The following is a 12,799-nucleotide window of genomic DNA, read 5'->3' as shown; positions in this document are numbered from 1 at the left end:
GAACCCTTTTTGTTGACCCCCCATCCCATCAAATCATATAAAACAATAACAAATCAAAACCAGGCGCTGGAAGCATTGGGGTATCCAGCCTAACTACTGATAATATTGTACATACATGTACATGAACGTACCTGTGGATGAAAAAATGAAATACGAACGTGCAACGATGGGGGACATAATGCAAATAATTACACAAAGAAACGAAAACGTCCCCCGGAAGACGGCGATAACAAGAGAGAGACGAGACGAAGCGGGATCGGAAGGAAAGAAGGAAGAAACGGTGTGTCCTTGCACAAGAATAGTGGAAGTGTAGGTACCAGGTAGGTACGCAAAAATAATAACCCTCCTAAAGTTTTTTTTTTTTCAAGGACCACGAATGAAGAAGCAGACAGGAGGTGTGGCGTGCTTCCGCCCCCTATCCAAGTCAATCCCCTATCCAGCTCTAGCTTCCGCTCCATCCCTTGCTGTTTCCTGGAGCTTCTGCCACTACCTTCTCCCTCTGCCCTTCCTTCATATGCGATCGCTCCTTCTATGAGAGCTTCCACTCCTTCTCTACAGAGCCTCCATTCTTTCCTTCATATGTGATCACTCCTTCTATGAGAGTGTCTGCTCCTTCTCTACAGAGTCTCTGTTCTTCTCTTCATAGACAATTGCTCCTTCTACAAGAGTTAATCTCTATAAAACAATCACTGTATATATAAGGGTGTACGCCCATCTCCCATCTTTAGAAGAATAAGACAAGTTTTTATCCTTATATCTGACTCTATGTAGTGGTGTACACTACAATTTGATAGCATATCTTATTAAGAATCAAGTTCTTCTAGCTTCTTTAACTTCTGCTCTGCTCTTGATATATATAGCACTGATGATTGAATCAGACTGTGAATACTGAGGATTGACTAGCTGATAATTAGTCTGATTAGTTACTCTATCTTCTTTTAATACTGCAGCTAGTGATTGATCTGACCTGCAGTTATTTAAATCTACTTCATTTGATATTACAGCTAGTGATAGATCTGACTAATAATCATTTAGGCATCTTCTGCTTCAGAATGCTATAGCACTAGTAATTAATCTAGAATATGATCACAGTTGTGATAAACTCATCTTTGCACTCTTATATGACTTTGTCAGCTCTGTCATGATAATGAAGTAGAATGAATAAATCACTCAGAGCAGCTTCTATCAGTCACTCTCTTCTACTGAACTGAATAAGTCTGTTAGTGAAATTGAACAACTCACTCAAGAATTCATCAATGAATCTGACTCAGAACAAACTTACTTATAAGCAATGACTGAAAAGCATGCTATTATAATTACAGAAGTCTGATGAAATACAGATGAATAATATAAGAGTATCAAAAGTCAAGTGACACTGTATAATTGTATCAAAGTGAAAGATATTCTTATGAGTGTATCAGTCAGATATTATAATAACATAAAAATAACTCTTAACTCTGCTTCAGTAGTGAAATAAAAGAATGTCATTGATTTCTGATTATAAGTCTTCTATACAGATGTTATAAAGAATACTAAGAAGAGGAATTTAATAATCTTAAGCTTTTATAAATTTGACTGTTAGAATTATACTTCTTCTGATGAAGCAGTAATACTAGATATAATTGAGAAGTTAGAATAGCTAGAAGTCTGACTGATCTGATAAGAGAGTAAGCTTAATAAATATGAATATCAGCTTGATCAGTGAAAGAAGCAGTTGAATAAGTATACTACTCTTATTAATGAATATATTAACAAACTTCAAGAGAATCTCAAATGATTGACAGATAAAAGAAGTAGATTAATGAAAGTGTGAAATAGCTTCTATATTAAGAAAGCTGTGTTTACTGCTCAAAGATAGAAGCTGAACTGTTGTCAGCAGACAGACTGTTTAGCTCAGATTAATAAAACAGATATTGAAGCTGATAATCTTCTTAATGAGTCTATATGATAATTAGATACTTTCTTTGAGAAAGGCTTTAAATCATCTTCTAGAATCTGATGAATGCTGATAATTTCATAGAGATTATGCAGTGCTGAAGACAGAACACACTGTTATAATCTAATAAGAGATAGAATTAATTTTCTCAGAGAAGCTGACACTGTATATTTTACTTATAACTCAGAGAAAAACTGAATACACAGAAATCAGATATCTACTCATGACAATCTTGATCTTCTGCTTAATAGTGAACTCTGTTCATTCATATAAAGTGATAATAGATCAGTGAGATTATAAGCTGATGATATTATACTATTTAACTCAGTAGAAACAGATGTAATAATATTTATCAGTTACTTGAAATTTATCATTATATAGAAGAGAGATGATGTAGTTCTCTGTGTATTTTCTCTATATCTGAAGAGTCAGGTGTTGAAATAGCATAACAGTCTGTCTATTAAAATGAGAAAGAATATGAATATCTTTCTCTCTATCACTATCAATGAGTTAAAACATGAGTTTCAGTTATTAGAAGAAGAAGCTTGAATGAAAGCTCAGACTCTGTGTTTTTTCTTTGAGAAGTCAGATAAACTGTCTCTGATATTATATATCTTATAGAAGATTAACTTACTGTAAGCTACTGCAATCTCTGACTCTGTTATAGTAAAGAGACTCTTATGAGAGAGTTTAAAGTTCAATCTTTTCTTAATCACATCATTTATTCTCACTGAATAATTGAATAATTTTCAATAATGAATTAGAGACAATGAGTCAGCTGTCTGATATACTTGAACTGATTGAAAGACTCAATTTGCTAACTATATATGTAGTTTCAGATGTTTTGAACAGAATAATAACTACTGTCTGTATTACATCTCTCTGTTCAAGCAGACAGAAGCTACAAAGCTGTCTGTATCTACTGTAGAGATGACAGTGATTCTCACAAGTGCTCTTATAATAAGTAAGTTGCTGATTCAGTATATAACAGAAGAAGAAAGACTGTCAGTATCTATAGCAGAGTGCTACATCTGCAGAGACTCTTATTACATTAATCACTGTCTTAAAAAAGAGAAGAACAGTAATTATTCAGTGAATCAAGTTGAACTGAAGAGTACTGAGAAAGATAATGATAAGCTACTGAATCTAGATCTCAGTCTAGATTCTGATAGTAAGTTGAAAAAATAATTAGTGAAATAAGTACTGAGAGACTTATCTTGTCTACAGACATTCTCTCAGATGATTATTAAAACATCTTTAATACTGACATATATGTGATTATAGTGTGTGATATCTCTATAAGTGATTAAGAATATGTTAGTGAACTATAGTATTTGTCTTACATCTTTCTCACTATTCTTATTATTATATCACAAGGCAATCTCTCTGTTTATGTGAATACAGATGCAGATATATTACTTATTGATATAATAATAGCAAATCTATTCTTTTCTCATTGTTGACTGATCTCTATACTATATAATCAATGCATGAGCATTTGAGAAGTTGACTCAGAAGCTAATGAATCAAATCTATTTATAATAACAGATCTTATCTTGAGAGTGAATGATGATTCTCTTTTCATTGTTAAAGACAAATTTCACTTAGTGTAATATCTCAGATACAATATAATCATAGTTAATAATGTATTATTATCAGTGAAAGTAACTATTAATGTTCACAGTGAGCTTGTTACATTTTATGAAAGATATTTCATAAATGTCAAGATCATCAGAGATGCTATTCACACAGATAGATGTCTGTCAAACTCACAGCTACTCTGACAGTGAAAGAAGATTATCATTTATGTTATTAATACTGACATTATTCATCATTCTGACTGAGAAGATTCTCTGTTTTCTATCTTATACATTGAATTATATTTGATGAATGTGAAAGATCAGGATAATTTACTTCAAATTCTCATAGCAGATACTCTTACTGAGTGAATTTAAGTGAATATATCAGATCACTGAGCAGCAGAAGACTGAGCAGTTATTCAAGTAATTATTGACTGATATCACAAACTATTTAACTTCAGTCTAGACTTATTTTTGAATGATGTTAAGATATCACTGTGATTCATTGATAAGAGCAACTTTTTCAGCCTGAAACAGAGACTCTATTCTTTATCTTGAAGAGATTGCAAAGCTGCTGATCAGATTCTGAACCTGCTTCTATAAGATAGAAGAATTGAATGTATTTCTCTTAAAGACAGAAATCTCATTGCTTCACTCATCTTTGTAATCTGACTTAGAGAAAAGTTAAGAATGATGATTGATTTGTGAAAAGTAAATACATACTTACTTCTCAATGCATACTTTCTACTGATATAATAAGATGTGTTGCAATCACTTAACAGTTCTACAGTATTCTTATTCATGAATATCTGTCAAGACTTCTTTCAATAAGCAATTGAATAGAGTGATTATTTCAAAATTATGTTTATAACTCTGCACTAAGATCTTGAATATTTTATAGTTATTATAATAAGATTGACAACCTCATCTGAGTTCTTTCAACAGTGTATGAAGAAGATTCTAGTGAAATTTCTATAATAATTCATGTTAGTCTATGTAGATAACATCATCATCTTCTCTCACTTACTGAATGAACATCTTCATTATATACAGCAAGTCTTCACAGCTCTCAAGATATCTGAGATAACAATGTTATTAACTAAATGTTATTTCATGTATTTCTCAGTGTGTTTGCTGAGTCATCATATTGACTGACTAGACATATCTGTTGAACGTCTGAGTGATTGTATTGATAGCTATCTAGTGAGTGATATATACTTGATGCAGGGCGCTAGTTCATACTAGAAAGTCTAGAGCTCTCATATTCTCTCTCAGACTAGCTATCATGCAGTTATTCTATCTATTCTTCTCAAATCATTCAAATTCATAATAATAATTAATTATAAAAAGCAGCATCTAGTTTCCTCATTAGAACTAGGTCTGATACATGAAATTACTGCACAGTAGTGCTCAAATCCTTCAAATTCATCATATTCATTGTATTCATTTATATTCATCTGTATTTGTTGTATTTATTATATTCATTTATCCCTTCCCCTTTCAGCGGTTGTGAGGTCTCAGCTTGTAGTAGTAGTGTGAATAAGTGATTCTTGCAGTGACTCTTGCAGTGATTCTCATAGTGATTCTCACAGTGATTCTTATGACAGTTCTTACAGTTATTCTTGCAATGATTCTCACAGTGATTCTCACAGTGAATGAAGAGTGACTAGAAGTAATGACAGTGATAGATGTAGTAGTTGTAGAAGTGACAGTGACATGTGTAGTCAGTTGATTCATCAAATCATCTCTCTGTTCAAAGATATTCATTTGATTTCATATTGACAAAGAATCAGAGTCTTCATCTAGTTTTTGTATGAGTATTTCTATCAATCTGTTCTGTTTCTCCATGTATGCTATTATTCTTATTATCAAGGTGTATTCATTCATTTGACCTGGTTCATCTCTAGGCTCAGAGTATTCATTGTTTTCATTCATATTCACATCACTTGTAGATGTATCTTGCTCATATTCTTCATTCATATTCATGTTACTTACAGATGTATTCAACAATTCTGCAGTAACTCACATTCTTGAAGACATTTATTTATCCTCTTGAATCAATCTTTTTCTGTGATTAAAGCTTTCAAAACAGTTGCTTTTCATCAGAATTCTTTTTTTTTTTTTTTCATAATCAAAGTATCTTTGACCTCTCATCAGAATTCTGTTTTTCTCATGATCAAAGCTTCCCTGACTTCTCATCAGAATTCAGCAGTTGATATAGAAGATGTCACTTCTTTTCCCTACAATCAAGACTTTCAAACAGTTACCTTACATCAGAATCCTTCTGCAGTTCAGCGATGCAGCTCGCGAGACATTTTATACCTCAGATAAATGAAAAAGTAGTAGTAGCAGAAGGTTTAAAAAAAAAAAACAAGCAATTCAGGTCATAACCTGTTGAATGTCTGAGTGATTGTATTGATAGCTATCTAGTGAGTGATATATGCTTGGTGCGGGGCGCTAGTCTGTACTAGGAAGCCTAGGGCTTTCACAATATCTACTTAAGAAGAGAAAGTAGCTGCTATTACTAATCTAGCCTTCTCTATAACACTTGAAGAACTAGAAGAAATTGTCAGCCTCTTCAATTATTATTGTGATTTTGTTGATTTTTATACAGATCAGATAAAAGTATTAGAGACTCTCAAGATTAAGTTGCTGTGTAATAATTTAAAAATGAGTTAGAAAAGAGTGTCATACACAGCTAAGACTAAGTTAATAAGATTTGAGAACTCATTATAGTTTCACACTCTGCTTATGAAAGTCAGACATTTATTTAACATAATAAAGCAAGTCTTGATAAACACTCTCATCTGAGTATATTCTGACTTTAAATGTCTCTTTATATTGTATGTGAATGTCAGTAAGCAAAGAGATATTGAAATAACTCTACACTAAGTTAGAATGAATAACATTGAAAGATCTGTTCTATTTCTCTCTTACTGATTAAGTGCAGCTGAAAAGTGCTACTGAGTAACTGAATTGAAGTGTCTTGAACTCATATAAGCTCTGCAGAAATTACTGCAGTATTTAGACAGTGAGTTTACAGTTGTCATAAATCATATCACTCTTGTATTTACTTTTCAGTTGTTGATAATAGGTCATTGTAGCAATCAACTGATGAATTAAGTCTTAGTTCTAAGCTTATATCTTTTATAAATAATAATTCACTATTGTAAGAGTGCTGCACATGCTAATACTGACACTCTATTCAGATTATGCTATTTAGATAATGATTCAGAAGAGATTCTCTCTGAAGAGTAGAAAAAAATCTGTCAGATTATCATCAATCAGATAAATGAACTGATGACAGATGTATCTTTAGTGAAGATATGTATGATTTTAACTACAGTAATAGAGCTTGCTGATGAATTTAAAAAGCAACTATACTAAGATATTCTCTGCAATCTGGCATTGAGAAAGGTCTTTCACAAGACCAGTCAGAAAGAGTGATATCAGTTGTTTACAGTGTGAGATGAGTTATTATTCTTCAAAGAATCACATCTCTGTATTCTCAAATTGCTGGTATAAGATATTATCTATATATGTCATGATGTGACAGGTCACTCTGGCCTTCATTGAATGAAAAACCTTATTCATCAGTTCTTCTTTCTTTTTCATGTCTGAAAGAGAATTCTAGATCATCTATTACAATGTCTTAATTATCAACTAGTCAAACTGCTGAATCACTTATCAGAGGGTAAATTACATCTCATCTCATTCTTAAAACAGCTGTTTAAAGTTCTTTTAATTGATTTTATTACAGAATTATCTGTGAGTGATAATTGTGACACTATATTGACAGTCACAGATAAATTTTCAAAAGCAGTAATTCTAATTGTAGAACAGAAATGATGAAATACTTTATAATAAGTGAAAGACTTCTATAAGAAGATGATCTGCTGCTGATAGCTCTCACTGATAATTATTTCAGATAGAGATCTCAAATTTACATTGTAATTTTGAAAGTCAGTTCTTCAACTCATGAGAATTAAGATATGAATGACAACTGTCTACAATTCTCACTTAAATAGTCAAAGTGAGTGAATCAATCTCATGATTGAAGTTACATTGTGAATACTTCTTATAGATGAATATGAAGTAAATTGAACTGCTCTGCTTGAATAAGTGAAAAGAGTATTAAACTCAGTAACTGTACAGTCAGTAATGATCTCTCTCTTTGAATTACTCACAGGTGTAAAGTCTAGATAACTGTCATTGAATAATGAGAAAGCTTTGCTAGATATAGCTGAGTTCATCACTGCATAAGATGCAGTGTAACAAGATATTCTTGACTTATATACTCTGATAAAAGCTAGAATGACTGAGTTCTTTGATTGATTTCATTCTCAATTAACTATTCAGATTGATGATTGAGTCTTCTTGAACCTTGCTTAAAAAGCTCAAAAGAACTATATGTTAAAAGAAACATTTAAGCTATCACTTTTATAAGTAGACTCATTTCATGTTCTTCAGAAGATATCAGATACTGTATTTTAATTAAAACTGTCAGCTGATTAATGAATGCACTCAGTAATCTTCATCATTCATCTGAAAAAGACTGTGTTAACAGAAGTGAATATGAAGCACTTATTATCAGAATCAGTACTTATTAATGATCAGTTGTAATTTGAAGTTGAAAACATTATAAGAAAGTGTACAGAGAATGATAAGACTTATCTTCAGATTAAGTAAAAGAAATATGAAGATCTGATCTGAGAGTCTCTTAAAGTTATCATATAAGACACTCTACATCTGATCAAGATCTTCATGACTAAGAAGTCTCATAATCAGCTGAGTAAATAATAGAAAGAAAAGTAAAATAGAGATAGAGTGAAAGAAAGAAAGAAAATGTATTATAATCTAATTTTAGCTATTGAATAAGAAGATAAAGAAAATAAGAAAATCATCATCTTTCACTCTTTTCATTATTTCATTCTATTTCTTCTTATCAATCATCTTCAAGCTCTTTCTGCAGCTTGATCTTCTGCTCAGTGAGATGTGTATTTTAAAATGTAACATCTGCTGATAACTTCTCATTTATAAGATTACTGAAATACACTCTGCTAGATAACTTAAAGAAATGATTATTAATTATAGTATCTCTCACAGCTGAAATCACATTAATAAACTCAGTTATCTTGTTCAGTTTCTTTCACATGATCTGAACAGTGTTCAGATTATACTTGTCAAGATTAGATAATTACCTCAGCATCTTTAAATCTTGAGCTCTACAATTGACTGTGTGATCTTCAGAAGACAGAATTGATGACTGTTATACACTACTCATCTTAGCCTTGTTAATCATCTTAGCAGAGATTGAATAGCTTGTCTTTATCTCACTGCTCATCTTCACAGATGTCAAGATGCTCTGCTCACTGATTTAAATATGTTTCAAGAGTTTCAGTGTAATCAGACTCAATGTCTTGTACTTGAAAGTTATAGATATTCTCTTTATTAAAACTATAGTTGAATCATTCTTCTTCTCTATATCACTGATCTTAATAATGTTATTAATATCTGTCTTCTTAACTGCAGTCTTTTCAAATTCAGACATACTCTCTTCAAACAGTAAGTTATCTACATTTCACTCAAGTTCATATCAGTTATAGTAATTTAAAGAGCAGTGAAATCTCTTATTTCTTCACTAACAGTTGATATAAGTGCTATATTCTTACTATGTCTGTTTATTATCTGCAGAGATAACTATATATTTCTTGAATTATCTCTGACTCTTCACACAACACTGATATAATATAGAAGCTATTTTTTCACAGGTCTGCAGAATAACAATATTCTGATTAGTAAAATTCTTAGAATTGATAATCTGTGAAGTGATTAGCTTATCATTATTCATTCATCAGCATAACTTTCACTTAATAGATAACTACTTCAAATCTTTAATCAATCACTGACTGAGTAAAATGAAAAATTCATGATTGATAAATAACATCTTCTTACTATGTCTCATGAGTCTTTCAATGATTGATATGATATTTACAAGCCTCTTCACAGTCAGGTTCTGTATGATTGACATACTCAGACAAGTAAGCTTGTTATTCTGCTGAAAGTGTAAGTCAGTCTTATCATTGTGATGCAGGCATCTTATACATACTATATTATACAGTTAAGATATCTGATCACTCTTGACATTCTTCTTCTGCTCTGACTTTCTCAAAATATTATCACTCAGAGTTTCATACTGCTTCTGACTAGTTCTTCAGTACTTCTTATTCTCTTCTATTAATAATAATTCTTCAGCATCTGTATCTGTCTGTTCAGCTCTCACTTTTAATTCTACTTATAATTCTTCATCATCAGTCACTTCTGCAGCAGTCTTCTGACTTTCTTCTCTCTCATTCATCTTGATATCTGTCACGCTCCCGGCCGCGTCAAGGCCCCATTGCGGTTTCACACGGCTCATCGCTTCCATGCGGATGATTCCATTCATCCCGCAGGCCGACTGAACTGGTTTCCAACCACTCTATGACATCATTCGGATATATCATAGGAAGATCTGATTGATGAATATGAGAACCCTGCTTCTATACAAGATCAGCAGATTACTCTTTCTTGACAATGAGACACTGCTGAGATATCACTTCAGCTATTCTTACTTATGAAATGAGAGAAGAGTATCTATTCATTATCTATATAGAATAGCTAGATGCTGACTTCTTATTAAAGAAACTAGTAATTTATTTTATTTCTACTGAAATATACACAAGAGTTACTGCATGTCTTATACAATCTTCTTAGTATACTAAGTATTATATCTGTGATATTCTTGCAATAACTCTGTAGTCTGTGAGCTCACTATTCAAGTAAGATAGTCAAGCTCACTTATACAGCTTCTTAAACAACTATCTCTATATATTATCACTGACTAGTCACTGCTTCAGTTCTATTATATTATAATTTGAATTGCTTCATCTGATTACAAGTTTGAATCAGTCAAGCTCTAACAGACTGATATAATCTCATGCATCTGCACTAAGACTGATCTGATCTCATTCTCTGAGAGAAACACTACATCATTTTCTAGAGTATGTACATCTCTACTCTGGCAGAAATCTGAGATTTCTGAACCTGCTGCATATTTTAATATGAGCTCTTCAATCACTCTGTCACTGTCACAGCCTCTACACATCTACATCTATTATGAAGATAGAGAGATTAAGATCAGAGATTTTCTGAGATATAAGAGAAATATCTTATCTGAATTTCACAGCTTTATCTGTACTGTAAGGGGCCTACGCCGAATAGATCGGTATAATATTGATAGGTCTTATATAACAAAGATAAAAACGCTAGAGAAGAAAAGAAAGAGAAAGTGTAAGAATCGGCGATCGAGGTGGATATTTATATGTGTATGTGGTGGCGTACGCGGTGGAGCTTCGGGGCGGAAGAATATATGCGCGTTCGTAGCAGCCGAGGATCGGTGATCGAGAATGGCCGAGGGTCGGCAATCGAGAATGCCCGAGGTTCAGAGTGGCGATCGAGAATGGCCGAGGATCGGAGCGTACGTGGAATCTGTGGAGTGTAACAGAATAGTCTATATGATTGATCGGGGTGGCGGCCGAGGATCAGCAATCGAGAATGGCCGAGGATCGGAGCGTACGTAGAATCTGTGGAGTGTAACAGAATAGTCTATATGATTGATCGGGCGCAGCCCGCCACATTAGCCCCCCCTTTCCAGAAGCAGTTCCCATTGGTAAAGGGCCGCTGTTTCGGATAACGCGGAACTCAGAGTCTGGTCGGTTGAGAAGGGATTGGATTGGTGGCGGCGCGGCGGTTCGGTGTGAAGTTTTTGATAAGGGGATACACTGGAGGTTATGATGTCTTATGACTGGAGATTGCATAGTGGCTTCTCTTCAAATTGTTGTTGTTCAATCTCTTCAAGCTCCTGTTTGCGAATTTGAACAGGAGCTAATCTTTTCCCTGTTTCATCAGGGCATTCTTGTAGTTATCTTCTGAATCTTCCTCTAATGTAATGTGGCTGGCGCGGACAGGCGCTGATCTTTCTCTTGAGTGTGGAGGCACATAGGTTGATTGGCAGTTGGAAGCTATGTGTCCCAATCGGTTACAATTGATGCATACTCCATGTTGATGTCGATCAGCGACTTCTTCGGGAGTGATCCCTGGGACTCAGAAGCCTGTTCGAATGGCAGAAACTCTTGCTTGTGCATAGGCATTTGAATCTATTCAGTTCATGGCATCTGCATCATGGTTGTTCTTCGGTGTGGGTGTATGAGTGGCTGGGTTATCTGTCAGTGCAGGTGTATAAGTGACTGGGTTATTTGTCGGTGCAGGTGTATAAGTCGCTGGGGTGTAATGTCTTCTGCCACTGTTCTGTATATTCTTGAGCTTGGTAAGATGATCATTCATTGTCCGGAGCTGTGTGCAGAAGCCTTCATAAGTTGGGTCTTCATCTGCGCTCACAAGGGCCTGTAAGAGTTCGAAAGTCAATGCCTTCTTGAGCATGCTAATCTTCATTTGATCCTCCCAAGACTGACCACCTGCTTCTAGAATCTTGGTGTTGAAGTCAGGGATGAATGTTGTAAGAGGAGTGTTCCTCTGTTGAGCACTCTGTAACCAATCTAATGCTTTCTGTTGCATGGCAGTGTCTTGGAACAGGATATTAAGATGTCTCATGATGTTGTCAGGTGTTCGCAACGCTGGTTCACATGCTTTCATCCATGGATGGAACTTCTGTTTCGTGCGATCTTTCAATCTTCCATTGATATATCAACCTTGATTGGTTAACGAACCGATGGAATTGTAAGAAATCCCGCTCCTCGCGGATCCTTTACCCCTATTCCTATCTCTCGCGTAACCAATAGGGCTAGCGGCCCTTGGCTACACACAACTATATAGACTGGAGTTCGCGAATACTATTCACAACTCAGCTTGAATGCTATTATACATTTGATCTCTACATTTATCTTTCTACTGTGAACACTTCTAGTAGTTAACAGTATATATCATGTCAAGCTGCAAACACCTGAATAATCACCTGTGAGTACTTATTCTTACATTTCAAGCTCAGTCAGTCAGCAACTGCCTGTTATGACTGAAAGAACTAGAAACTCATGTGCTTCAACCCCTGTGAACCCTACTGCAGGCACCCAGGAGCAGCCACCTGAATCATGGATAACCCCCATGGAAGAAGTCTCAGAGGACTTATCAATCACTTGCAGGACATCATTCTCTGCATCTGTGACAGGGGAACCCTCTGAACCCATGAATGAATCAATCTCAGTGAAGAACATTCTTGAGCATCTCTCAC

The 12,799-nt window shown here is 34.3% G+C and overlaps 2 protein-coding genes across 2 annotated transcripts; both read right to left on the bottom strand.

The window, feature by feature from the left end:
- Nucleotides 1-11,008: 11,008 nt before the first annotated feature.
- BDCG_17916 (uncharacterized protein) lies at nt 11,009-11,571 on the bottom strand. The gene has a single exon (XM_045426963.1). The coding sequence runs from the start codon at nt 11,370-11,372 to the stop codon at nt 11,097-11,099; it is 276 nt and encodes a 91-aa protein (XP_045282794.1). The 5' UTR covers nt 11,373-11,571; the 3' UTR covers nt 11,009-11,096.
- A 144-nt stretch (nt 11,572-11,715) lies between these two features.
- On the bottom strand, nt 11,716-12,165 carry BDCG_09018 (uncharacterized protein; the record flags this gene model as incomplete). The annotated part of the gene is made up of 1 exon (XM_045424795.1): nt 11,716-12,165. The coding sequence occupies one exon, from the start codon at nt 12,163-12,165 to the stop codon at nt 11,716-11,718; it is 450 nt and encodes a 149-aa protein (XP_045273426.1).
- Nucleotides 12,166-12,799: the final 634 nt, after the last annotated feature.

This window comes from Blastomyces dermatitidis (assembly GCF_000003525.1).
Source record: "Blastomyces dermatitidis ER-3 genomic scaffold supercont1.13, whole genome shotgun sequence".
Taxonomy (NCBI): domain Eukaryota; kingdom Fungi; phylum Ascomycota; class Eurotiomycetes; order Onygenales; family Ajellomycetaceae; genus Blastomyces; species Blastomyces dermatitidis.
The sequence above is the reverse complement of the archived record's forward strand: the minus strand, read 5'-3'. Positions and strand labels throughout refer to the sequence as shown.